Source organism: Schistocerca gregaria, unplaced genomic scaffold, assembly GCF_023897955.1.
Source record: "Schistocerca gregaria isolate iqSchGreg1 unplaced genomic scaffold, iqSchGreg1.2 ptg000855l, whole genome shotgun sequence".
Taxonomy (NCBI): Eukaryota; Metazoa; Arthropoda; class Insecta; order Orthoptera; family Acrididae; genus Schistocerca; species Schistocerca gregaria.
In genome coordinates, this window is record NW_026062217.1 from 49,245 (window position 1) to 73,121 (window position 23,877).

Here is a 23,877-nt window from a genome sequence, read left to right on the forward strand (position 1 = left end):
GGAAAAGGAACACAGATATAAATGTCCAAAATGTGAGGTGAGATAGTACGTGTACAGCGATACTTATATGTAGAAGAGACATGCGAGCTTTAACGGAAAAAAAAGCTGTTCAATTGATTGCTTTAGAAAACATAAAGACAACTGTCAGGCCGACTCGAATACCTCTTTGCCAAACAAGTTGAAAGACAACGAAGTTCAGAACACCGATGCGCCGTCTTGGAAAGATGTGCCTCTAGATGAATTTCGGATACCAGAAGAGTGGCTGAAGAAGTTGGGTGATTCAGTGGAGTTGGTCGACATGTTGAAAAACGAATCGGTTCAGGACTTGATTCGAAGGGCACTCGATGGCGAGCAGTTAGATTCCATACCCGAGTTCAGCCACCTCAAGCAGTTGATATTGCAGCAAGTTGGATTAAGGGACAGTCAAGGATATTCGACGTTGTAAAAAACTTTTTTATCAAATTTTTTAGTGGATTGAGAAATGTACGATTTGTTCATTTTATCCCAGACGCTATGGTTGGAAGTGAAGTGGCAGTTTTCTAATTTCCCAGGATCACTGGCGACGATCGTATCGAGGAACAGCTTGCTGGATGCGGACGTCGGCTCCCAGTTTGGGTAGTTGGCTTTGAAATTGATGATTGACATTTGCATTTTTTGAGTATCTACGAGTTTGTGTCGGTCTGGTTGAGAGATATAGTGTTCTTGTGCGGGGGGGTAGGTATCGTCCATGTTGAGTCTGGCGAAGCAAACCATGCGTCCCAACCCGGGTTCTTCAATGGTCATGTCGCGGAGGAACTGAATGGTCTCCTCTGCGCATAGAGGAAGGGAATAGATGAAAAGAAGCGGGGTGATTATGACGGACAGAACTTCGACCAGGAAGATAACCACTTTGAATTGAAAGTAGGAAACGAATGTCTTATGCACTTCTGGCGTGTGAGCTTTTTCCACCCATTCGAGCGGCAGATGGTGGATGTGCATGATGACTTCTTCCATGAATTCGTGCGGCTCGAAGACGAAGTGTTCCTCTGGAAGGAGCGACCGGAGGATGGCCAGAGAGGTGCCTAAAATACTGAGGACCCACACAACAGATCGATCGCCAATGTAGCAATCGATGATAGATCGTCTGACAAGAGTGAGGAGGATGAGTGGAGCGGCGATGAGCGCCAACAAAAAGACAAGGAGACGTCCTAAATTATTGAGTGCGTGGATCTGAAATTGATTGATGTACTTTGAAGCTGGAACGAACGACTTAGCGAGTCTTTGCGTGAAGAGACACAGCACTTCATCGAAGTCTCTGAACTCCCATCGCGCGTGCGGCGTCCAATTTCTCGAGCCCAAAAAATCCGGCGTGTTTTGGATCCTTTCTGCCAGAGAGAAGATGCCATACAAGATAAGCACGATCAAGACGATCGGGCTGAATATGAGGGCAATCAAGCCAGTTCTGTAGAAGTTAGACTTGAGCTGCGCAACCAGTCGTTCGTGATTTTGCGGATCCAAATATTCCCCCTTGACTTCGCCCTGGTCATTGAAAACGTCAAACGATAAGGCGAAGCACCATCCAAACACATGTGTGACAAATTGAAATTTCGGGAAATAAGGTACAGACAGGTTCAAGATTTTCTTGTTGAAAAGCGCAATGAGATAGTTTTCTCTTCTCATCAGCACCTTGACAAAGTCGAGCGAGGTGAGTTGAGACTTTTCGATCGAGCTGAATTTATCTCTCGTCAACTTTGTGAGAAAAACGCCCCACGGCATGCTCGCGAGTTCTCTCTGTAAAGAAAGTAAAGGTTCAGTATCGAAGAAAGTAAAGTTTTGATTTGCAAGCGTAAAAAGATTAATTACCGTATGAACATGAAGAACGTTAGCACAGTAGTTCTTGAACTGAAAGGCCGTTTTAAGAAACCGAATTCCAATCATGATCAGAACAATTGCAAGTATGATGCTGAGAATGCACCAGGCGGTAGCAACATTCTTGCTGCCGAGAGGGGAAAGTAAGTAAGGTTTGAGGGGAGGGTGAAATTTTGTTATAACAAGAACGTGCTCTTTTCTACATACGTCGGATAGGTCAACAATTTGTTTGTTTTTTCGTTGATTACATCTCTCCACGATATACAATATCCGAGCGTGAATGTAAATGACAAGATAAACTCGGCCAAGCTTTGAAATCTTTTAGTACACGTACAAAAACCCTCATTAAAATTTTATTCACATACATAAATCTGAAGATGTACGCCATAAATATGTTCTCGAACCCTTTCATCTCATAGTACCAGTAGAACTATTAAAATGAAAAAGAAGCACGTCAACGTCCTCTATAAATCATAGTAGCACATAAAACCGTTTTCAGCCTGAAAAACTTGACAGTACGTTTTGCAAGAACACATATGGATTTGCCTTTAGAAAGTGATAAGGATCCTCTTCAACAAGAGGATGGTAGTCAACACTTCCGGTTTCCATTTACCGTTCCTAGCGTTGAATTCAGAATGATGAGTCAGCACCGTGCGTGATAGCGTCGAACTGTTCCCCAAATAAACGCGAAAAAAAAAATATATACAAAATTTGATCAGTCTCGCGCGTGACAGAGGTTTTTCACTGGGCATATTTGATGTTGTAGATGAAGGCTTCTATGGTTTCGGCTTCGTCCGGAGTGGGCATTAATTGGAAGTGCTTTTGTATAATAGCCAAAAGTTCTGGCTTGCTTGTGCAGTTTGACCTGGTTCGGAGCTTGTAGTATTTTTTGTATTTTTTGAGCGATTCGATTGTCATGTAACTCAAGTTAAAGCTCTAGAGAGTACAAATTAGAGAAGAATTCGGAGGGGTACAATTTTTTTTTTTTTACAGTACAGGTGGTGGTTCGCTATCGCTGTTTTCACCTTCGTAGTCCTGAGCGGCCTTCTTTCGTGTGCCTCGGCGTGTACGATCCATAGGGAGAGGTGTTTAGATCTTTCTCGGAAAGAACGTCAACTGCAAAAAAACTAGTTAAAAAAAAAAAAAATAGGTCATTTGCTCCTCATAAAACTGAAGATGAAATGCGGAGCACTTAAGCTATGTTGGCATTTTTTTTTTTTCCATGGAATCATCAGATTTTTGGGCAGCTTGGAAAACGTATTAGACTCGGCCGTGGTCTCGGTCGGAGAGCTGTTCAAGAGCCTGTTTCAAGAAACGTGGCGCTTGGTGTTCAGGACGCTGGTATTTTTGGCCACCGTCTTCATAAGTTTGCTTTACAAGCCAAACTTCAACAAATGGCTGAAGGAAGAGCGACACCGCATTCGGACACAATTGGCCGATGAGCCTATGTTCGGACTGAAGTGCAAGCCATGCAATCGGCCCCGTCAGTATGGAAGAGAAGGTACAAAAACAGAAAACTGTGTTGAGAGTGTTTTTACGGTTGTGCGCTGACATATGCCAAAAGATAAACGGAGGTGGTCTGGCCGGTCGTGGAATAGCGTTCAATCGGCGAGGGAAGATGGAATGAATGTGCCTGAGGGTCAGAAGGATAGTTTGACGAAGAATAGTCTGCTTGAATCACCTGAGGTATATGTGGAATCAGAAAGGCCTCAATGTGGCAGAGATGTGAATATTATGCCGAATTTCGACGATTATCTGTTTCACTTGCTTCGCCACGAAAATGTCAAAGGAAAAAAAATTGCCAATCGCATTCTTAAGAGACCTAAATCTAAAAACTATTTGAGCAGAGACATTTTTGTCTCTGAGAAGGTAAATACTGGATTTTTAGAAGATGCTCGAGTTTTTGCCCTTCTGAGCATAGACAATTTTGTTGAGTGGTTTAGAGACATGATCCATATTTCTATTGCTTGGTGTAAGAAGCCATCTGTGAGAAGCGCGCAATTTTTTTCGCCCAAGAACATTTTTAAGCAACTGTCTGCCGCGGTGTCTGAATTCGTGATTAGTCCCTTGGTCTCTTTCAAGCGCATAATACGCGGAGACTTTCTAGACGATCGATATCAGGCGAGACTTAGGTCTGCTGTTAAGAAACTCATAGAGGGTCAGGGATATGTTTACGAGAGTTACGACGCAGTCACCAGCGACGGGTACATTCTCAAACTCGAGCGCCTCGCTAGGCGAGACAGTCGCCGGGTACTCTATTTTCAGCACGGGCTGATGGACAGCTCTTTGGCCTGGTTCGGACGACTCGAAGGGGAGACCGCGTCCGCTTTGGCGTTCAGAGCCTATGACGAAGGGTATGACATATTTGTTGGTATTTTTCGCGGTTGTGAGGAGGCCATAAACCACGTCAATCCCAACATAAAGTCAGAGGATTACTGGGATTTCTCGATCAATGATCACGGATCAAAAGACATTCCTGCGTTCATTGAAAAAATTATCGAAATAAAGCAATCTGAACTAGGCGACAAGGAAAGACCAGACGTACAATCCTTTCGAATTACTATTATTGCACATAGTATGGGCGCTATGGCCACTTTAATACATCTTGTATGGTCAGGAATTAAAAAAGTTCCTCACCATATCTCGTCAGTTATTTTGCTTTCGCCTGCTGGATACCATAAATCCGTTCCCTTTACTGTGTACGCTGTGGGAATTCTGATCAACGCATTCAGGTACCTGTTCCCGTCGGTTCACGTCATAAGAATACCTGGAAGACGATTCAGAATTCTGTGCGGCAAAATTTTTCAAGATGTCAAAAATTCGTTTTCTGGGCGCATTATTTTGTCATGGATTGTGTCAAGGTTTTTGGGCGGTTCTATCGATGATCACGCGATCGTGAACTGCAGCTTGAACTACAACGTCTACTCGGGAACGTCTTTTGGCGTGATCCGACATTTTTTGCAGCTGTGCAAGAGCCAAAAGTTCCAGGGCTACGACTACGGAGCCCGCAAAAACGTGCAGGTCTATAACTCGCCTATTCCAATCGACTTCATGGAGAACTATGACAAGTGCGTAAAGAAAGTGTTAGGAGCACAAAGGTTTTTGGCAGGTTTCGACGCAGTTATTGTACTCACTCTCTCTTGTTTAGAATAGACATTCCCATTTGTTTCATTACAGGTCTGGACGACACGCTCATACCGCCCGTTAACACCATTATGCACTATACGAGGTATAACGAAGTGCGTCCTGGGAAGGCGTTTTTCAAGGCATTTTCACGTCTCGGACACGTGGATTTCACGCTGAGAATAGAGGAGGATTTAATATCGTTTATTTTATCGACGTTGAGGAAGATGAATGTCGAGGCGAGCGAGGCGGATGGCCAGGTCAGTGGAAAGGTTTGAATAAAAAAAAATGTTAAAATATTAAAAAAAATGTTATCCTCCGAACCAGATTCGAACTAGTGACCTAGAGATATCTGCTACTACTACAGTCTCCCGCTCTACCAACTGAGCTACCGGAGGATGTGTTAATATTAAGGGGAGATGAAAAGTATATATTCATGCATATGAAGTGTTTTTAAGAAGTGGGGACGAGGGTTTTATTTATCGAAATCGATCGCGAACTTTGAAGAAGGTGCTTTTACAGCATTTGGTGACGGCCCTTCTGGCGAACGGGATATAGCTCAGACAATACCATAGAAGCGCCAGGAACTGCATGAAGAAGAGGAGGATAATGAGGAGGACTTGTCCTATTCCGCCGACCTGGATGAATAAAAGGGGTTGGCGAGATGGCAGTTCGGTGTAGAGCATGCAGGAGTATACGTACGGCGACGGCGACGTAGATGGTGAGGGCGATAGAGACGAGAAAGATGATGGTAGTGACGATTCTTTTTTTATCGAACATGGATTTTAGTTGTTTTTTCGGTCCCATGAGGAAGAGGGTGGAGAGCAACCCCATGATGTTACCAACGGAGTAGAAGAACGCGAAGGTGCCGATGCTCGCGGCTATGAAGAAGAAGGACTGCGGAGGGGTGAGATTTTGTTTTTTTTTTTTTAGAAATTGGGAGTTTGCATACAAGGAGAGTTAAAGTCCAGCCGAGAAAGAAGGAGGCGATGAATCCTATGATTCTGTGAGTTGGCTCGGTTAAGGAGGAGGTACTGGGTGGGGGTGGGGAGAGAGGAAAAGAGAGAAAAAGGATATTTGTTTGTAGGTTAGGGAGCGACATAGTTTTATGTCTGATTGATTGAGAGCTTCGGAGGAGTCGCCCTCGAAGTTGGAAGAGAAGACGTTGTTGATAGAGTCCATGTGGAAAGGGAGAGGAGCAAGATTGAAAAAAGAATAAATAAACAAATTTATTTATACAGAAAAAATGTGTTTTTTAGACGTTTTTGGTTTGTAGGATGTCATTCATGAACTGGTTTGGCCTGACGAGTCCGGTGCAGCCGAGGAGGCACTGGAATTCGGTGGATTCGCGGTTGATTTTGTGGATGAGGGCGGCTTCTTCGAAGGTGGCGCCTCCGACGATGAAGATGAGTATTTCGGTTGGAGGGGGTTTGGTTGGTTCTGAGAGGAGGTGGGGATAGTCGTGTGGGTCGAGTTTGTTTTCGCGGAGGAGGGAGATGATTTTTTCGAGGAGGGGTTTGTACTGAGTGAACACGTTGGTGACACCCATGAGTCCGCGTTTGATTTTACCCCTGACGGAAGTGAGCCAGTCTTGGTTTCGGAAGAGGTCGAGAGAGGCGGTCCGCCTGGTTTGGGAGGCGTATTGGCGGAGGAGTCGGATGAGGATGAGTCGCTCGGTTGGGATTTTGTAGTGACGAGACAGGATTTTCGTGAGGAGTTCTAGTTGGTTGGCGGGGTTTTGGGCGTATCTGAGCGTGTAGAGGAGCACGAGGCGGAGGGCGTCGTCGGGATGGAGAGGAGTTGGTCCGGAGACGAGGATGTTTTTGACGCTTTCGACTGCGTCGTTGTTGTCTTCGTGACAGGCCAGTTTTTGCTCTACAGGAGACACATCTAGTAGACGTCTTGATTGGATTTGGTGTTGCAGTTCGCTGATGATTGCCACATGTTTTGAGACGTTTCCGGCTGTTTTTCTGAAGCTTGGGTATTGTTCGATGAATCTTTTGATGTCCTCGATGCTTTCGAGCCTTCCTCGAATTTTGGACTCTGATTGGAATTTGTCTACGAACTGCTTGATGACCACGCCCAGGTCTCCGAGGTTGTCGTACATGTGTTCGGAGAAGAACTCGTCTTGCAGCGAGGAGAGGACGACTTGCTTTAGTTCTTCCTGGATGCCTTCTACGTGGCTCAGATCCAAGCGGTTGTTGACTAGTCCTATCAGTTGGTGACACATGGCCTGGTAGGTCCACGCGGTGAGGAGGGGAGTGATGGGGTCCTCGTTGCGGTCGAGTATGAGCAACAGCGGCGCGCTGGCTTTCGCTCTTCCCAAGTGGAACAGCGGAGAGTTTCTGACTCGATTCTCGACCGACCGAGCCAGCTGAGAGGCGAGCTCCGACGTGCGCTGGTAGCGAATGTACGGACATAGCTTCAGCGACAAGAGCATCGAAATGATGCCGTCCGTGCTCCTCGACAGGCACATGGGCCACTCCACCGACACCGGGCTCAAGACGCCGGGACCGAACAAGTTGAGCGTCCACGTATCGTGGTTGATGGCCCTGTAGTCCGCGTAGAATTCTTGGACCTCCTTGACTAATTCGAGCTCGTCCGCCTCGGCAATCTTCCTCAAGTAGGACTCCTTCACCGAGTTCGTGAAAATAATGTAGTACGACCCGTACTTGGGGTTTCTGAGCTCCTGTCGGATGTGCTCGAGGTTCTCCTCCGTCGGGCGAAACAGGCAGACGGCCTGCAGGTAGGGCATCGACTCCCTGTTCTGCGTGGAAATCTTCTCGAACAAGTACACTTCCTTCTGCAAGATCTCCAGCTGGCCGAACACCAGCGACACGATGGGCGTCTTTTTGTACACGTCAGCGAAAAAAGTGGAAAAAAAAGTTGTACGAAATTTCCTTGGGGGCAGCGGCCCTCTTCGACGCGGCGCACCGTGGCGGCCCCGCGCTGTCCCACGCACCGTTTCGTGATCGAGAAGGAGGACTTTCATCCCCCTGGCGATGTCGGTCGCCTCCATGCAGTACTGTCTGATGGCGTTGATGACGTCGAGCCTGACGCGCACGGGTCTGCTGCTGATCGCGCTCATATCGGCGTACAACTGGTCCGGGTGACGCGGAATGCGCGCATCCTACAAGTTCGAATGTTTTGAGAGTGGCGGAGAAAATATTTTTTTTTTGGCGTTTTTATAAGGGGCGGCGGCCGAACGGACGGTTCAAACGCAGCCGAGCGCGAAACGGACGGGGTTGTGGCGTAATTTAACGAGTGTGGAAATGGCTGAGAGTGGAATAGGTTTGGGAGGCGGACGCTGGGCCTGGAAGTCGAGGCGCCTCGCTTTGTCCGCGGCAGGCACGTTTGCACCTTTTTTTTTGGCGTTTTTTGACGCTGACCTCCGCTCCTTCAAGTGGTTGCATGGTTGGCGATCCCCGTCGTAGTCGCTCGTTGCCTAGGGGGGAGCGAGGGCGTGGTCGGTCGCCTCGAGTGGATGCAGCAGCGCAGGCGCGACGCGGAGGGTCGGGTGGAGGAGCGCAAGAGGGCGCTTTTCGCGGATTCATGACGGTGCGCGCTGCCCATGGGGGGAGAGTGAGAACGCCGTAGACACTGCAATAAAAAAAAAAAAAATATAACAGAAAAGAATCTCGAAAGTCCGTTCTCGTGTGTAGGGCGCGCAGACTTCGCTGCACCATTTTTCTTGCGTGAGGCTTTTTGTCTGCATCGAAAGAGCTGGTTTTGTATTTGTGTGGGGGAGTCGCCTCGGAAGACTGATCCTTGCGAGGTTGTTGAGAGCACGACCGATCTCAATCTGGCAAGTAAAGCGGGGAGTCGAGCAAAGCTGATTTTTTTTCTTCATATTTTCACTAAACCATGTCTACTGATAGCTTGAAGAACGTCGTTGAACGTCTGGAAAGCGTTGCTTCTAAACTAGAGAAGATAGAGCACGGTGTTTCCAACCTGTCCCTCGCTGGGGTGGTGGGTTCGCAGGACCCGAGCGATATTCACGATGTGGCACCGTCGATCACCGCGTTCGACGAAATTGTGAAGCAGAATTTGAAGAAGTACTATGAGGTATCCGAAAAGATTGGCGGCCTGGTGCGCGATCAATGTGCGTCTTTTTTTTTTTTTGCGTTGGTTTTAGAGAAGAAGCGCTGACCCCGACGCTGCTCCAGCCAAGCTGTTTGAGCAGTTGGTTACCGAGCACCGCAACCTGATATTGATTGCGAGCAAGAGCAAGAAGTCGCCAGAGAGCTTGCCGGACATTAGCCGGAAGCAGATAGAGTTGACGGTGAAGATAGTCAAGATGACGGCGGACAACAGATCTTCGCCGTTTTTCACGCACTTGTCCGCGGTGTCCGAGGGATTGGGCGCGTTCGGGTGGGTGTCCGTCGTACGTAGTTGGGGGTTACCGGGGGGGGGGTGAGCGTAGCGAGAGGGAGAGTTCTGACGTTTCGTTTTGTTCGTTTTGTGCGCGACGAAAAGGAACCTGCACCCGCGCCGTTCGTGCATGAGATGATTGGGGCGAGCGAGTTTTACTCGAACAAGCTGTTGAGGCAGTACAGGAACAAGGACCAGGACCAGGTGGACTGGGTGCAGGGACTGAACGGGTTTCTCAAGGCGCTTGAGGCGTACGTCAAGACCTATCACACGACGTCCCTCACGTGGAACGCGCAGGGAGAGGACGTGAAGACAGTGTTGTCGAAGCTCAAGATGTCTTGTCCGTCATCTCAGGGCGAAGCGACGGACAAGGGCGAGGCGAAGCCCTCCGTCCCCAAGTCGTCGGTGGCCTCGAACACCAATGCCCTGTTCGGAGAGCTGAACAAGGGAACGGATATCACGTCCGGACTGAAGAAGGTGACCAGCGACATGAAGACGAAGAACAGAAAGGCGTCCGCGTCCGATAACTTACCTAAGCCCAAGTCCACTCCCGCCGGCGGAAAGGCTCCTTCTATGAAGAGCCCGCCGAAATTCGAGCTCCAAAACAACAACTGGATCATCGAGTATCAAACCGGCGACGCGAAGATTGACGTGGACATCACGGAAATGCGACAGGTCGTCAGACTCTACAAGTGCGACGGTGCGACGGTTCGAATCAAGGGAAAACTCAACGCGATCAACATCGATTCTTGTCGTCGAACCGACATCATCTTCGACGAAGTCGTCTCCATTGTCGAGCTTATCAACTGCACCGGGTCCGTGAACATCCAGGTCTTGGGCAAGGTGCCGTGCATCACCATCGACAAGGTCTCCGGGGCCAGCGTGATCTTGAGCAAGACCTCTCTGGACACGCGAATCGTGACCTCGAAGTCTGACTCCGTGAACGTCATGGTTCCCGACAATGAAAACAGCCTCAAGGAATTCCCCGTGCCGGAACAGTTCGTCAGCACCATTCGCGACGGCGCTCTCTTCACCGAGTCTAACACTCACATTGGCGAATAAGCGGGGAGGGAAGGTGAACAAAATAAAAACACACTTGTAATTTCACTCGTTTTTTTAATTTTTCGCTACTTGCCGTGCAAAAGTCGAAAACACACTTGCAATTTTTCCACTCTTTTTTAATTTTTCGCTACTCGCCGCGCAAAAGTCAAAAACACGCTTGCGATTTTTTCAGTTATTTTTTTAATTTTTCGCTGCTTGCCGTGCAAAAGTCAAAAACACACTTGCAATTTTTCCACTCTTTTTTAATTTTTCGCTACTCGCCGCGCAAAAGTCAAAAACACGCTTGCGATTTTTTCAATTATTTTTTTAATTTTTCGCTGCTTGCCGTGCAAAAGTCAAAAACACGCTTGCAATTTTTCCACTCTTTTTTAATTTTTCGCTACTCGCCAATGCAAAGTCAGAGCACACTCGTAATTTCGGTCATTTTTATTTTTCGCTACTTGCCGCGCAAAAGTCAAAAACACGCTTGCAACTTTTTCTACTCTTTTTTAATTTTTCGCTACTTGCCGCGCAAAAGTCAAAAACACGCTTGCAACTTTTTCAGTTATTTTTCTAATTTTTCGCTACTCGCCAATGCAAAGTCAGAGCACACTCGTAATTTCAGTCATTTTTATTTTTCGCTACTTGCCGCGCAAAAGTCAAAAACACGCTTGCAATTTTTTCAGTTATTTTTTTAATTTTTCGCTACTTGCCAATGCAAAAGTCTTTGAAAATGATGTCCAGAACTTCCTCGATGTCCGTCTTTCCGGTGATTCTGGAGATGGACCTGCCGGCAGACCTCAGGTCCTCTGCCGCCATTTCTAGACTCGCGTCGCTCTTCAGGAATCTCTCCAGCGCCTCCGCGCTCGACGCGAGGTGGTTCCTGTGCCTCTCCCTCGTGACCGCGGGCTCGTGGAGACTCGGCGCGCACAAACCCGCCACCGACTCTCTGAGCTTCTCCGTCAGTCGGTCCACGCCGGACCCGCTGACGCAGGAGAGCTCGACGACCGGGAGGCCGCCGGGAACCTCGATCGGCCTCGGCTCGCTCCAGAGATCCGTCTTGTTGACGACGACTATGGTCGACTCGGGACTCCTCTCGGCGAGCTCCCACATCTCTCTATCGCGCAGGCCGTTCACGTCCAGCACCAGGAGGCGAACGTGGGAGGACGAGAACCTCGCAAGTGCCCTCTGAATGCCTTCTCGCTCGACCGCGCTCGAGGGCGCCAAGTTGATGCCGGCGGTGTCTTGCAAGGTGAGCGGGTATCCGCCGAGGTCCATTCTCACCTCCACCACGTCTCTGGTGGTCCCCGCGTCCGGAGACACGATGGCCGCATCCGTTTGGCTCAGCACGTTGAGCAGGCTCGACTTCCCGACGTTGGGGCGTCCGAGCAAGCAGACGGACAGGCCGTTTCGAATCGACTGCGCAACGCCGCCATCGTCCAAGTGTCTCTTTATATCCGCCAGCAGGTCGGACACGTCGGCTCGGGTGGAGGACAGCACTTCGGAATCCAGCATTTCGTCTTGTCCAAAGTCCAGAAACGCCTCGATGTGCGCCAGAGACTTGTGTATTCTCTGCGACCATCCGCCGTACAGGTCGCCCAGCCGTCCCCTGAGTTGCTCCATGGCTTGCTTGCGCTGGTGCCTGGTCTCGGATCGAATAAGGTCCGCCACTGCTTCCACGCTGGTGAGATCTTGGAACTTTCCGTTGTTCCAGGCGCGCCTCGTGAATTCTCCGGGTTCGGCCATGGAAAATTCCGGCCCGAGAGACCCCAGCGCCCTCAGCGTGTCCCTCACGACGCCGACGCTGCCGTGAAGGTGAAGCTCCACCACGTCCTCTCCCGTGTAGGAGCGGGGGGCGGGAAAGAACAACACGACGCCCTGGTCAATCACGTCCGTCTCGTCCCCTCCTTCGCCGGAACAGGGGCTGGTCACGAGCCGCACCGAGGCCCTCCGCGGGGGAGGCAGGGCGGACCCCGCGTCGAGACGTCGAGTCATGCGATGGAGCACGCGAACAGCGTCCGGGCCGGAAATCCTAATGACGGAAATCCCGGACACGCCATACGGGGTAGACAGAGCGTAAATAGTCCTTCCGGACGAATAGCGCCGCGAAAATGACCCGGACAACGCGGTGGCCTCGCGGGGAAGTTTCGGTCTTCTTGGCTTGTCGCCCGCGAACCACCCGTCTTTCCTCGACGACTCGGGGCGGGTCGCGGTCGCTCGTCTCATCGCGTGGCTTGGCGACGAGTCGCGGCGCGCCGACCGAGCGGGGCGGCGCGTGGCGAGACCCGCGGCGAGGCCCGACAAAGGCACCGTCTTGTTTCTCAACATTGAAATGAGGGAGAAGAAAGAAAAAAGTGCGGAGCGCGCGTCCATCCACAAATTCCCCCCTCGGCAGAGCACCTGGACTCGCGTGAGTGCGCTTTTTTTTTCCCCTCCCGTCCCTCCGCGGTGCGTCGAGCGGACGGCGACTTCGGCGCGCTCCCTGCGCTCGAGGGGCGTTTGGGGCAGTTGGAATAGAGCAAAAAAAAAAAAAAAACAAAAAAGTTTGACAATTTTAATTATGTGTCAAAGTCGCGGGAGCGTCGCCGAAGGCCGTTCCCCGGCGCGTCCCGCTCGGCGCCGCAGGAGGGGTTCCGAGGGTCCGAGGGACGGACGCAGCGATGCGCCTTCCCGCGCGCGCTTTCTGGACGCCGCGCCCAGGGTCTCTGGGAGGCGTTTATGGCAGTCGAGAGAGGGGGGAGCAAAAAAAAAAGCGAACAAAGAAAAATTTTGACAAAAATTCACTCATTCAGATCTTTGTTGATTGCTTGAGGCGTGCTTTGCTCTGCGCTCGGCTTCGACGTCTTTTTTCTGCTTCGACAAGCGTTTAGAACAGAAGATGTCCGTTCGGTTGTTTAGCGGGTTGGGGGCAGCCGCGAGGAGGGCGCCTTCCAGAGATCGGCACGTATGTCTGCAATGTATGGAGCGTGTTGAGGCATGCAGTGAGGGGAGGGTGAGTTGGGAGGGGGACGCGTTTTCGAGTGGGCTCGATGTCGTTCGTCGAGGCGTGACGTTGTTATAACCTTTTTTTTTTTTTTGTTTTCAAGTGGGCGCTTCGTCGCCGCGTGTCCGACGCGTCGAAGGCGACCGCGGTGCCGCCCTACCTCTTGAACACTGCGCCGCTCCAGCTGACGACGCTGCCGAATGGGATTCGAGTTGCCACCGAGGAGACGGGGTCCGAGACGGTGACGGTTGGCGTCTACATCGACGCCGGGAGCGCCTATGAGACAGAGGAGACGAACGGGGCGGCGCATTTCTTGGAGCACATGGCGTTCAAGGGGACGACGAACCGGACTCAAGAGCAGATCGAGTTGGAGGTCGAAAACATGGGCGCGCAGCTCAATGCCTATACGAGTCGCGAACACACGGTCTATGTGGGGAGGGCGTTCAAGAGCGATATGCCTAAGATTGTTGACATTTTGGGCGACATTTTGCAGAACTCGAAGCTCGAGCCTGCTCACATAGAGCGAGAGCGTTCGGTAATTTTGACGGAAAAAGAAGTTGTCGAATCGAACCTTGAAGAGGTCGTTTTTGACTATTTACACGCTTCGGCGTATCAGGGAACGCCGTTGGCTCGAACGATTCTGGGAGAGGAAAAGAACATTCGATCTCTAAAAAGGGAGGACCTCGTAAATTACATCAAGACGCACTATACGGGGAGGCGCCTGGTTGTGGCGGCGGTTGGCTCCGTTAACCATGACCAGCTCGTCGACCACGTACAAAAAGAGTTCAGTCAATTGCCTGCCGACTCCGACTTCGATTTTGGCCCGTTGGCCGACACGGAGTTCACAGGTTCGGAAATAAAGGTTCAAGATGACACCCTGCACGAAGTCCACGCGGCCGTCGGCTTTAAGTCCGTGTCTTGGTCCGAGCCAGACTACATTACCTTCATGCTCCTTCAGTCCATGATCGGGTCCTGGGACCGATCGATGGGCGGCGGAAACTCTCTGAACTCGCGCCTTTCCGAAATCGTCTCTGACGAAAACCTCGCTCACTCCTACAGCACCTTCAACACCTGCTACAACCGAACCGGACTCTTCGGCGTCTACTTCGTCTCGGACTACAACCGAGTGGACGAAATGTGCGCGGAAGTAATGCGCGAATTCGCGCTCGCTCGAAACGTCACTCCACAGGAACTGGAGCGCGCCAAAAACAGAGTCAAATCCGCCTACCTCATGCAGCTGGACGGCACCAGCGCCGTCTGCGAGGACATAGGCAGGCAACTCCTAACCCTCGGGCGTCGCATGTCACCCATAGAGGTTTTTTTGAGAATCGACAAAGTCACCGTGGAAGACATCAGAAGGGTAGCCTGGGACCACTTCCGAGACGTGGATCCCGTCGTGTCCGCCATAGGACCCCTTAAATACTTCCCCGACTACAATCTGTGGCGTACGCGTACAACCGAGTTATAAAAATCTGTTTCAAAAAAACAAAAAATTTTTTTTTTTTTGCATCTCTCACCGTTTCGCGTCCAGACCCCCTTCCCTCTCGTAGCGCGTTTTCTTAAGTACACTGTATATGTCAGTAGCCGCTGTCATCTTCGTCTATCGAGATTACCGCGCTAGACTCGGTAGAGGCTTCGTTGCTCATAGAACTCAGCGGCTCCGCGTCTGGATCTTTGAAGTAACTCTCACTGATTTCCGTGCTCATATCTGTTTTGATATCGGCCTCGTCAAACTCGGAGCCAGAGTCGATCAAATGAAATTCGTCTGCTTCCGAGTCAGATAGCATCTTATCAAACTCTTCGTCGCTCACCGAATATGGCTCAAAATATTCGGGCCCCTCTGTCGCGTCGACAGACGATTCGTTCGCTTCAAAAAACCCGTCGCTGCCGTGCATTTCCGAGACGCCGTTCACGGGTGCGTCCGTATCCTGCGGCGCTTTTTCTGCATCCTCTAGTTTCGGCTGCGTTTCCTTTTGCTCGAGTTCCGGCGGAGCGTGTTCCATTTGTTCCGGTTGAGTTTGTTGAGTTTCAGATACCGCTGCTCCTTCGATTTCGGGTTGCGCTGGTTCAGGCACCGGTTGAGCGTGCTCCGGTTCCGGTTGAGTTGGTTCAGGTGCCGGTTGAGTTGGTTCCGGCATCGATTGTTCTGGTGCCGGTTCCGGTTGAGCTTGCTCTGGTGCAGGTGGAGTTTGCTCCAGTTCCGGCTGCACCGGCACCGATTCCGGTTGAGTTTGCTCCGATTCCAGCGGCACCGGCTCCGATTGCTCGGGTTGAGTTTGGTCTAGCTCCGTTTGCTCCGATTCCGGTTGAGTTTGCTCCGGTTCCAGCGACTCCGGCTCCGATTGCTCGGGTTGAGTTTGGTCTAGCTCCGTTTGCTCCGGTTCCGGTTGAGTTTGCTCCGGTTCCAGCGACTCCGGCTCCGATTGCTCGGGTTGAGTTTGATCCAGCTCCGTTTGCTCCGGTTCCGGTAGCTCCGACTTCGATTCCGGTCGAGTTTGCTCCGGCTCCGGCTGAGTTTGATCTAGCTCCGTTTGCTCCGATTCCGGTTGAGTTTGCTCTGGTTCCGGTTGCTCCGGTTCCGTTTGCTCCGGTTCCGGTTCCGGTTGCTCCGGTTCCGTTTGCTCCGATTCCGGTTCCGGCTGCTCCGGTTCCGTTTGCTCCGATTCCGGTTCCGGTTGCTCCGGTTCCGTTTGCTCCGATTCCGGTTCCGGCTGCACCGGCTCCGATTCCGGTTGAGCTTGCTCCGGTTCCAGCGGCTCCGGCTCCAATTGCTCGGGTTGAGTTTGGTCTAGCTCCGTTTGCTCCGGTTCCGGTTGAGTTTGCTCCGGTTCCAGCGGCTCCGGCTCCGATTGCTCTGGCACTAGTGGAGTTTGCTCCGGTTCCGGCTCCGGTTCCGGTTCCGACTCCGGTCCCGACTCCGGTCCGCGCGACTCGCCCAACTGCGGCGGCGATTCCGCCGGCATCTCGCCGGGAGCCTCGGGAGTGGAGGGGTCGTGGTCTTCGTGGGAGGAGGGGTCGGAGTCGATGGGAGTGGTGAGCAGGAGTTCGGACCGATAGTCGCTGAGGCGGTCGGTTGGGGTCGAGGCGTCTTCGAGGGCGAATTCGTCTAGAAGGCGTTCGATGGTGTCGTCGAGGTGCTTGGAGGTGTAGGAGACGGGGGGTTCGAGGAAGTCCGAGTCGTCGCTTTCCCTGTCGGCGAGAGAGTGGCCGGACTTGTCGGAGAGCATTTGGAGGTAGATGCGCTTTTGCTGGAGGGTGAGCTCGGAGAGCCTGCAGAGTTGGTGGTGGGCGCCGAGTTTCTCCTTCTTCTGGGAGTCGGTGTAGCAGACGACGACGAGTTCGTAGAACTGGACTTGGTCGGAGTGGGACACGAAGCCCTTGAGCTTGATCGCGTCGTTGCGTTCGTTTCCGGAGACGGTGTAGCCGCGGATGGGCGGGGGAGACGGGAGCTTGGAGCTGGGGACGCCGTCCTTCGAGAGGTGGGGGCGAACGATGATTTCGAGGTAATTGCCGGGATTCAGCTTCATGGAAGTCGTATCGGAAATGTGATGTCTGATTTCGAGGACGAGTCGATAAATATAAGGAGAAGTGCTGTCCTTGCGACTGACCGAGCACGACACAGTCCTGAGACACTTGGAAATAGTCAGAGGTAAGTTGCTCCCAGAGGCGAGGCTCTTGATGCGGTCTTGCATCTCCGCAGCCTCGTCGTTGCGCCCCAAGTCGAACAGGGCGGTCGCCAAGAACGCGAGGACCGTCGGACTGGCGTAGGCGTCGAGGGCCTTTCTCAGAAGCGAGGCGGACTCAGCGTAGTCGCCCAAGTCATAATAAAGTCTAGCCAAGTAGAGCATGTTCATGGAGATGTCCTGGGAGGACTCCGACGGAGAGTACGACTCGGATGGCAACACCTCCTCCATCTTTTCCATGTGGGACATAATCAAGGACTTGGCCTCATCGTAACTACCCAGCGCGACCAAAACGTCGGCTCTCTGGCGAACTATCGCCGACAACATGTTCTCGGGCAGCTTCGACTCTTTGAAGCAGCTCTGCGCCTCGACGACCGACCGCATCGCGGCCTCGTAGTCGCGGAGACGCGTCTGCACTATCGACAACTGGTAATATTGCACCGTCAAGTTGGCCAAACTAGAACTGGAATCGCTAAACGCGTTGGAAAACGTCTCAATCGACCTCCTTATGTACTTCTCGCTCTTCTCCCAGTCGTTTAGACCCATGTACACGTCGCTGCACGCGGCGCACACTCGCCCCTGCAGCAGGCAGTACTCCTTCTCCAGCTCCTTGTCTCCCTTGTAACTCTGGAGAAGCTCGTCAATTCTTTTTTCCCCCCAGCAAACGAAGCAGAAAAAAAATTTTTTTTTGTCCCGCGCGGCATCGCCGTCGAACAGAGACGCGTCAGTAACACGACCGAAACCAACCCCGACCGAACTCGCTGGCGCCGTACTCTAATAGCTCCCGCAGGTACCGGGACTTGTCCTGGTCGGCGGAGGTGTACGCCAATATGAACATCATCTCGCACATCTTGAAGCTCCTCTCTAGCTCGGGAATCTGCCTCATCGCGTCGATCGCCTTCTGCGCGTAGTACTGGGCGCCCTTGAACCTCTTCGACTCGAACTGGTCCTTCGCGATGTTCAGCCACCATGCGAGCTGGTCCAGCATCAGCGACTCGCTAGAGCCCTTGCCCGGCACGGCCACGGACGACTTGGCGGACGACTCCGCCCGCCCCTCCCCCTCCTCCGCGGGGTGCGCCTTGCCCGCGCCGCCGCGACCGGGGCGCCTCCTGGACGCGGCGCGCGGACGCGCCGCGCGGCCGAAGTACCGGTAGCTGACGTACCCCAGCAGGGCCGACAGCGAGAGAAGGCCGCACCACGCCCACGGGGACGCGGCCACTGAGCCGAACAAAGAGCGCCGCTCCCTGCTGGATCTTCGGTAGCGCCTTTCCATCATGAATGACCCAAACCAAAAAAAAAAAAACCCCAAAAAAAAAAAAAAAAAAGAGAGATCCAATGCAAACCTCAACGATGACGCGGCCTCTCGCGCAGAAGACCCCCCGTCCCACTCCAGACCCAGACGCCGAAAAGAACCTGCTCTCTCCGCTCGGCGACGGCACCTCCGCGATTCTGCTCCAATTCGCCGACCACCGAGACTCAATCGAACTCAGCGTCCAACCTGTACGGAAAACGCTCGCACCGCCCCTCTTCCTCTCCCCCCGCTCTCCCGGGCGAGGCTCCACCCGGCCGACTCCCTAACGCCTCCCTCCCCAGCCCGACGCCGCCCGTTGCGCGTACGGATCCTATCTGTGGCCCGCGAGCGTCGTCTTGGCCGACTACCTGTGGTCCATCAGAGAAACCATCCGCGACAAGTACCTCGTCGAGCTCGGGTGCGGGAAGGGCGTGCCCGGCCTTCTGGCCGCAGCCTGCGGCGCCAGCGTCATGCTCACCGACCACCACGGTGCAACGCCGGCTCTGGCGTCCCTGCAGAAAACCTTCTCGACCAGCCGCTGCCAATTCAGCGCCCCAACGCCCCTCGAACTCGGAACCACCCCGCTCACCTGGGGAAGCTTCTCTCCTAACTCTCTCCTCCGCCTGGCTCTCTTCGGTAAGCCCTCGGCGACGCCCCGCTGGCCAGACCTCCTCCTGGCGTCCGACTGCTTCTACGACAACTCGGACGAGCACGAAGACCTCATGGCCACCGTCGACTACTTCTTCAGGAAAAACCCCTCGTGCACCTTCCTGTTCAGCTACCAGGTCAGAAACATCAAAAGGTCGCCGCTCGATCTGGCCAAAAAATGGCACTTCGAAGCCAGCGAACTCTCCTTCGCACCACCTCGCCCGACCGGTACAAACCAAATCCAACTGTTCGAACTGCGCGCCTCCCCCCCGCCTCACGACCTCCCCTCTCCCATCCACCGAAACAAATGATCGACCTCCTCGAACCCACGCCCGCGCCCGTCCAACACCCTCTCAGCCGCCGCCCTCACCAACTCGACCGACGGCCTCTCTCGCTGCGCCAGCTCCATCGCGAAAATGCAAACCCTCTCCACCACCGTCCCAACGCGCAATTCGAACTCCTCCGGCGCGACCCCCGACATCGCCACCACGGGACCCAACACGTCAACCAGCACCAAGTACAACAACGCCAAGCACCTCCGACCCCCCTCCCCCGCCAGCCACCTCTGTCCGCACCAAACGAAACGATCCACCGTCGCGTCTATCGCGGCGTACCTCTCCTCCACCCTCAAACTCCCGTGCATGTTGTTCACCAACTCCCTGTCCTGCGTCAACAGCGGAAACATCTTGAAAAACACAAACATCCCCGACATCGCTCCCAACTCCTCTCTCGACATCCCCAGCTCCTCCACGCAACGCGGCAAGCCCTCCCCCTCCCTCCCCCCAACCAGCCGGGGCAACACCTCCAGCAACACCACCTCGTAGCAATACCGCGGCGACCTCGGCAACACAAACAACAACGCCAACGTCAAATGCCTCCACAAACACTCCTCGCCCCTCCAAGCCGCCACACTCCCCTCCACCAGCCCCAACAAGTACTCCGTCGCCTCCCGACGCACCGAGGCGAGCTCCAACAACGCCATCGCGCTCCCCGCCGTCAACGACACCCCCTCGCGCACAAAACTCTGCAACTCCACCGGTATCAACTCCTCCACGCCCCTGCTCCCAAAAAACGCGTTCTTCACCAGCAGCCGAACCGCGGGCCCCCAACCACCCCCCTCACCCCCCTCCGCGTCGCGCCCAGGCGCCCCTATCGCGCCGTCTATCCAACGCAAAATCTCGTACATCTTCTCCCTCACGTCTATCACGCCAAACGTAAACCCGCCGCCGTTCACCCTCTCCAACAACCCACTCAACTCCGCCGCAAACCCCAACAGGCAACCCTCCAACCGCCCCAGCCCCCCCTCCAACCTCTCCAACACCGCCCTCATCACCACCCTCAGGCACACGTCCAACTCCGCGCAAGCCCTCCTCGACAACTCCCCCTCCCCCACGCTCCTCACCACCGGCAACACCACCCCCTCCATCACCTCCCCCGCCCCCAGCAACTCCCCCTCCACCCCCTCGCTCCTAGCCCTGTACGACGGGTCCGAAAACGTGTACACCGTATACACGTACCCCTCCTCAACCACCCCGGTACAACTTCGCAACTTCGACCTCAGCAACTCCACCAAGAACCCGCGCAAGTCCGGCACCTTCTCGCTCCACCTGCACAGCACCTCCGCCATCAGCCCTGCGTGACCCCTGTTCTTTATCGACTCCTCCACCACCTTCTCCACGAACCTTCCCGGCGCCAAAAAACATATCAACTCCAACGTCCAATCCGTCCAACCGCACGACTCCCCCGTCATCCGGTTGAAAATCGACACCAAATCGCGGTTCAGCGACGAGAACTGCCTCATCTCCTCCCTTCCCGACCGCCTCACCAATTCCGCCGCCCCTCCTGTACCGCCGCCCGCCACCCCATCCTCGAACACGTAAACCACCCCCCCCTCCCACCTCCTAAACATCTTCGACGCAATCCGATACCGAGGGTTCCCCTCGAATTCCAACATCCTCACTATAACCGCCTTGCAAACCTCAAACGCCTCCAACCACCTCTCGTCCCTCGACCCCGACACGCGCTCTTTCAACGACGCCGTCAACTCCGCAAACCTCATCTGCACGCCCTCGTTCACCCCACCCATCGGACGGACCAAATCCTCAAAACAACTTCCCACCAATTCCGTCCACCCAACCGGGTCCTGCAAAACCGCCCCCAACCTCAACACCTCGGGCCAATCTTCTTCAAACCTCTTCGGACGCTTCAAAAACACGAAATCCATGTGCCTCGCCAACTCCCTACTCGACTCCGACACCAAACCTACCCACCTGGGCACGCGCCGCCCACCACCTTCCGCCCCACCCATCCACCCCTCCTCCTCCGTCAACAACTCCGCCGACCCGCGCCACTCCTCCCAAACCACGCACCTCTCAAACCGACCCCTCAAACTCGCAAACACCTCCTCCCACGACCCCACCTCGTCACCCCTCTCCGACACAAAACCCAAAAACCAACCAGCGTACTCCTCACCCCACCTGCCCCTCTCCATAATGCTCAAAGACGCGCAAATATGTCTCACCACAACTCTCGCGAACCACCTCTCCAACCCCCCCCCCTCCGCTATCGACAACGACCTCTCTACCAACACCCTCTGCGCCCCCCCCCCCAAAAACCCCGGGGGCACCGCCATGACTCCGGCCACCAACAACAGCAACCCCTCCCCCCACTCCTCCCCCACCCGCGAAAACAACGACTCCACCAGCCGACTCGCCACCCCCCCCGGCAACAACTGCAACAAACCAGCAAATTCGCAACACAACCCCAACCTCACCAAACACGCCACCATCTCCTCGCTCGACAACCTAACCAAATCGTAACCATCCACCGGAAAACACTGCGGAAACTCCCCCCACTCCGGGTACTGCTCCCGAAACTCCACCCACGCCATCGTCATGTTCAGCGCCACCAACCACCTCCTCGTCCTCGCGTCGGGCACCACCCTCCTCACTCTCTCCGCCTCCAACGCCTCCGCAATCATATCGTAACACCTCCGCCTCGGCACCAACGCGCACCGCCCGGGCAAACACTCGAACGCCCTAGCCAACTCGAACCTGAACCGCGCGGCGGACTCAACCGAGACAACCGCCCCCACCGCCTCGGATACCGGCGTCGCATACGGCACCGAACGACTAAGGCTCATGAACCCAGCACACCCCACTCGAGACCTAATCCTCCTCTCGCTCACTCTCCTTCGACATGCCAACTGGTGCGCCATATAAGATACACACACGCGCGGCGCAATAACACGCACACGCGCCCCTGCGAAAAATAACTTCTCACCACGCACTCGGCAAATAACTTTTCTCCCCAAAAAGCTAGCCACTTCGCAGCGGCGCACACCTAAACCCCCCCGCACACCCCCTTCAAACTCTCTCCGCGGCCAAACCCACCAAAACAACCCCCCCCCGCCAAAAAAAACACGCCGCGCAAACACCCCCTCCTCGGCACCCTCGACCTCGGCGCGAAAAACGGGCCCAACGCAGGCCAAACGTAAGTAGCCCCTAAACCTCCACTACAACCGCCACCTCACAAACCTTGCTTCTAGGCACCACTCCATCTCACCAAAGACCCCACCCTTCGATGGACCACCAAACCCCCCACCCTCAGGGACCGCGCTGTACCGGCCCAAAATAAAAAAATACTCGTATCATTCACAAGGCACCGACAGAATGCAGGGGACGTGCTGCTCCGCCCCACGCGCCCAAAAACAACCCCCCTCAAACCCCTAAAGTCCCATGCTCACTCAAAATACGCGCTCTCGATGCACACTCTGTCTCAACGAACCTCAGTGCAACCTCGGACATTCATAAAAAACACTTTTATTCTGTTTCGAGCCACGGCTTGTATTCTGGATTATGGGTACTCTTCCAAGCAGGGTATTCCAGCGAAACCGTATGCAGCTTATCTAGCAACTTAGGAGGAAACTTGCTCAAAAAGAAATTAATAATCCAACTGGGAATCCAACCCTTGGGATCACTTTGACTGTAGTATATGAACTCGCAACCACTCTCCAGAGCACGTATATAATAGCCAGAAAGTACAGATTGCGCTCGAACAAAGTTTTTCTTTTCCGGGCATTTATCGTGTTTGACAGAATAATTGAAAATGATGTACTCCTTGCTATCGCCGAACACCTTCCAGGAACGCAGATTGCAGAAATCTCGATTGCTCACAGGAGACGGCATCTTACCAGAGTAATAACCAATCTCCGAATTCTTGTTAAGAAGCTCTATGACATAGCCCTGCATGGCGCATAAAAGGTCAAACCTCAAATTTTGTCAAAAATAACTCGACTATCCGCATGAGATATACCTCCAACATATTCTCATCCCATTCTGCACGATACTCATGGTCATGTAACACATCATAAAGGACATCTGAAAGAAAGACAGTAGCTGTTAATAACGGCTCGATAAGGATTAAGTGAACTTTTTTACTATTATACCTGCTTCAATGTCTGTATAAACTGTCCTAGCCTTAATCTCATCTATAGGGAAATCCGGGGACTTCGCTCTCGCTCGTCAGTACGATCCAAGTCCACGGCGAAATTTTTGAGCGCCACATACTTTTCGAGACCAAACTTGGTACCTCTCGTCCTTATACACCTCACTCCACGATTCAATGTCTTCTAGACACCTTTTGCGAAATTCGTCGAACTTCGCATCGTCAGGAATTTTTATATCAGAAACTGCAGGGATGTCCGCCATCGCCAGTAGATAATACAGACAGTAACAAAAGTGAAATCCCTTTGCTGTTTTAAACATAAAAAAGACAATTATCCAATATTACAGAACCACAAAAATATATGGATACGTCAAATAAATGAAAAATCAGAACGTTATATTGACATAGCAAAACGCGCAAGATTTCATACACGAGGGACAACA

General features: G+C 53.1%; 8 protein-coding genes, 1 long non-coding RNA gene and 1 other non-coding gene across 10 annotated transcripts; 3 read left to right on the top strand and 7 right to left on the bottom strand.

The window, feature by feature from the left end:
• Positions 1-33: 33 nt before the first annotated feature.
• LOC126323238 (autophagy-related protein 9-like) lies at positions 34-3,025 on the bottom strand. The gene is made up of 7 exons (XM_049994619.1): positions 2,845-3,025; positions 2,555-2,784; positions 2,368-2,466; positions 2,214-2,278; positions 2,056-2,157; positions 1,843-1,975; positions 34-1,770 (listed from the first exon to the last, which is right to left on the bottom strand). Exons 3-7 carry the CDS (start codon positions 2,455-2,457, stop codon positions 424-426), a joined length of 1,737 nt encoding a protein of 578 aa, XP_049850576.1. The 5' UTR covers positions 2,458-2,466; positions 2,555-2,784; positions 2,845-3,025; the 3' UTR covers positions 34-423.
• Positions 3,019-5,280, top strand: LOC126323237 (uncharacterized). Its single transcript, XM_049994618.1, has 3 exons — positions 3,019-3,349; positions 3,413-4,916; positions 4,997-5,280. Exons 1-3 carry the CDS (start codon positions 3,025-3,027, stop codon positions 5,247-5,249), a joined length of 2,082 nt encoding a protein of 693 aa, XP_049850575.1. The 5' UTR covers positions 3,019-3,024; the 3' UTR covers positions 5,250-5,280.
• Positions 5,281-5,285: 5 nt separating this feature from the next.
• Trnay-gua (transfer RNA tyrosine (anticodon GUA)) lies at positions 5,286-5,369 on the bottom strand. The gene is given in 2 exon segments: positions 5,286-5,321; positions 5,333-5,369. It is a non-coding gene; the product is annotated as a tRNA-Tyr (tRNA).
• A 75-nt stretch (positions 5,370-5,444) lies between these two features.
• Positions 5,445-6,148, bottom strand: LOC126323249 (uncharacterized). The gene is made up of 3 exons (XR_007559422.1): positions 5,924-6,148; positions 5,674-5,868; positions 5,445-5,609 (listed from the first exon to the last, which is right to left on the bottom strand). It is a non-coding gene; the product is annotated as an uncharacterized LOC126323249 (long non-coding RNA).
• Positions 6,149-6,175: 27 nt separating this feature from the next.
• On the bottom strand, positions 6,176-8,573 carry LOC126323239 (vacuolar protein sorting-associated protein 45-like). The gene is made up of 2 exons (XM_049994620.1): positions 7,934-8,573; positions 6,176-7,819 (listed from the first exon to the last, which is right to left on the bottom strand). The coding sequence occupies exons 1-2, from the start codon at positions 8,057-8,059 to the stop codon at positions 6,227-6,229; spliced, it is 1,719 nt and encodes a 572-aa protein (XP_049850577.1). The 5' UTR covers positions 8,060-8,573; the 3' UTR covers positions 6,176-6,226.
• Positions 8,574-8,640: 67 nt separating this feature from the next.
• Positions 8,641-10,449, top strand: LOC126323241 (adenylyl cyclase-associated protein-like). The gene is made up of 3 exons (XM_049994622.1): positions 8,641-9,073; positions 9,138-9,355; positions 9,448-10,449. The coding sequence occupies exons 1-3, from the start codon at positions 8,836-8,838 to the stop codon at positions 10,402-10,404; spliced, it is 1,413 nt and encodes a 470-aa protein (XP_049850579.1). The 5' UTR covers positions 8,641-8,835; the 3' UTR covers positions 10,405-10,449.
• Positions 10,450-11,088: 639 nt separating this feature from the next.
• Positions 11,089-12,378, bottom strand: LOC126323256 (tRNA modification GTPase MnmE-like). The gene has a single exon (XM_049994637.1). The coding sequence runs from the start codon at positions 12,376-12,378 to the stop codon at positions 11,089-11,091; it is 1,290 nt and encodes a 429-aa protein (XP_049850594.1).
• A 569-nt stretch (positions 12,379-12,947) lies between these two features.
• LOC126323240 (mitochondrial-processing peptidase subunit beta-like) lies at positions 12,948-14,860 on the top strand. The gene is made up of 2 exons (XM_049994621.1): positions 12,948-13,327; positions 13,470-14,860. Exons 1-2 carry the CDS (start codon positions 13,262-13,264, stop codon positions 14,832-14,834), a joined length of 1,431 nt encoding a protein of 476 aa, XP_049850578.1. The 5' UTR covers positions 12,948-13,261; the 3' UTR covers positions 14,835-14,860.
• Positions 14,860-18,325, bottom strand: LOC126323236 (titin-like). The gene is made up of 2 exons (XM_049994616.1): positions 17,823-18,325; positions 14,860-17,695 (listed from the first exon to the last, which is right to left on the bottom strand). The coding sequence occupies exons 1-2, from the start codon at positions 18,323-18,325 to the stop codon at positions 14,944-14,946; spliced, it is 3,255 nt and encodes a 1,084-aa protein (XP_049850573.1). The 3' UTR covers positions 14,860-14,943.
• Positions 18,326-22,668: 4,343 nt separating this feature from the next.
• On the bottom strand, positions 22,669-23,757 carry LOC126323244 (START domain-containing protein 10-like). The gene is made up of 4 exons (XM_049994627.1): positions 23,557-23,757; positions 23,436-23,496; positions 23,303-23,367; positions 22,669-23,232 (listed from the first exon to the last, which is right to left on the bottom strand). The coding sequence occupies exons 1-4, from the start codon at positions 23,752-23,754 to the stop codon at positions 22,810-22,812; spliced, it is 747 nt and encodes a 248-aa protein (XP_049850584.1). The 5' UTR covers positions 23,755-23,757; the 3' UTR covers positions 22,669-22,809.
• Between the last annotated feature and the right edge of the window lie 120 nt (positions 23,758-23,877).

What these genes read in the sequence shown, in the direction of transcription:
- LOC126323238 (XM_049994619.1), bottom strand. Translation starts at nt 2,457, where the DNA reads ATGGAAACCGGAAGTGTTGACTACCATCCTCTTGTTGAAGAGGATCCT. An exon ending in CATATGTGTTCTTGCAAAAC is followed by an intron (nt 2,279 to 2,367) that starts GTACTGTCAAGT and finishes TCATTTTAATAG; the next exon opens with TTCTACTGGTACTATGAGAT. An exon ending in GCGTACATCTTCAGATTTAT is followed by an intron (nt 2,158 to 2,213) that starts GTATGTGAATAA and finishes AAGATTTCAAAG; the next exon opens with CTTGGCCGAGTTTATCTTGT.
- LOC126323237 (XM_049994618.1), top strand. Translation starts at nt 3,025, where the DNA reads ATGAAATGCGGAGCACTTAAGCTATGTTGGCATTTTTTTTTTTTCCAT. An exon ending in CCGTCAGTATGGAAGAGAAG is followed by an intron (nt 3,350 to 3,412) that starts GTACAAAAACAG and finishes ATATGCCAAAAG; the next exon opens with ATAAACGGAGGTGGTCTGGC. An exon ending in TTCATGGAGAACTATGACAA is followed by an intron (nt 4,917 to 4,996) that starts GTGCGTAAAGAA and finishes TCTCTTGTTTAG; the next exon opens with AATAGACATTCCCATTTGTT.
- LOC126323239 (XM_049994620.1), bottom strand. Translation starts at nt 8,059, where the DNA reads ATGAGCGCGATCAGCAGCAGACCCGTGCGCGTCAGGCTCGACGTCATC. An exon ending in TCCTTCTCGATCACGAAACG is followed by an intron (nt 7,820 to 7,933) that starts GTGCGTGGGACA and finishes GTGTACAAAAAG; the next exon opens with ACGCCCATCGTGTCGCTGGT.
- LOC126323241 (XM_049994622.1), top strand. Translation starts at nt 8,836, where the DNA reads ATGTCTACTGATAGCTTGAAGAACGTCGTTGAACGTCTGGAAAGCGTT. An exon ending in CGGCCTGGTGCGCGATCAAT is followed by an intron (nt 9,074 to 9,137) that starts GTGCGTCTTTTT and finishes ACGCTGCTCCAG; the next exon opens with CCAAGCTGTTTGAGCAGTTG. An exon ending in CGTTCGGGTGGGTGTCCGTC is followed by an intron (nt 9,356 to 9,447) that starts GTACGTAGTTGG and finishes CGCGACGAAAAG; the next exon opens with GAACCTGCACCCGCGCCGTT.
- LOC126323256 (XM_049994637.1), bottom strand. Translation starts at nt 12,378, where the DNA reads ATGACTCGACGTCTCGACGCGGGGTCCGCCCTGCCTCCCCCGCGGAGG.
- LOC126323240 (XM_049994621.1), top strand. Translation starts at nt 13,262, where the DNA reads ATGTCCGTTCGGTTGTTTAGCGGGTTGGGGGCAGCCGCGAGGAGGGCG. An exon ending in CGCCTTCCAGAGATCGGCAC is followed by an intron (nt 13,328 to 13,469) that starts GTATGTCTGCAA and finishes TTTGTTTTCAAG; the next exon opens with TGGGCGCTTCGTCGCCGCGT.
- LOC126323236 (XM_049994616.1), bottom strand. Translation starts at nt 18,325, where the DNA reads ATGATGGAAAGGCGCTACCGAAGATCCAGCAGGGAGCGGCGCTCTTTG. An exon ending in TACCTGCGGGAGCTATTAGA is followed by an intron (nt 17,696 to 17,822) that starts GTACGGCGCCAG and finishes GGGGGAAAAAAG; the next exon opens with AATTGACGAGCTTCTCCAGA.
- LOC126323244 (XM_049994627.1), bottom strand. Translation starts at nt 23,754, where the DNA reads ATGTTTAAAACAGCAAAGGGATTTCACTTTTGTTACTGTCTGTATTAT. An exon ending in TTATACAGACATTGAAGCAG is followed by an intron (nt 23,368 to 23,435) that starts GTATAATAGTAA and finishes TCTTTCTTTCAG; the next exon opens with ATGTCCTTTATGATGTGTTA. An exon ending in GGGATGAGAATATGTTGGAG is followed by an intron (nt 23,233 to 23,302) that starts GTATATCTCATG and finishes TGCGCCATGCAG; the next exon opens with GGCTATGTCATAGAGCTTCT.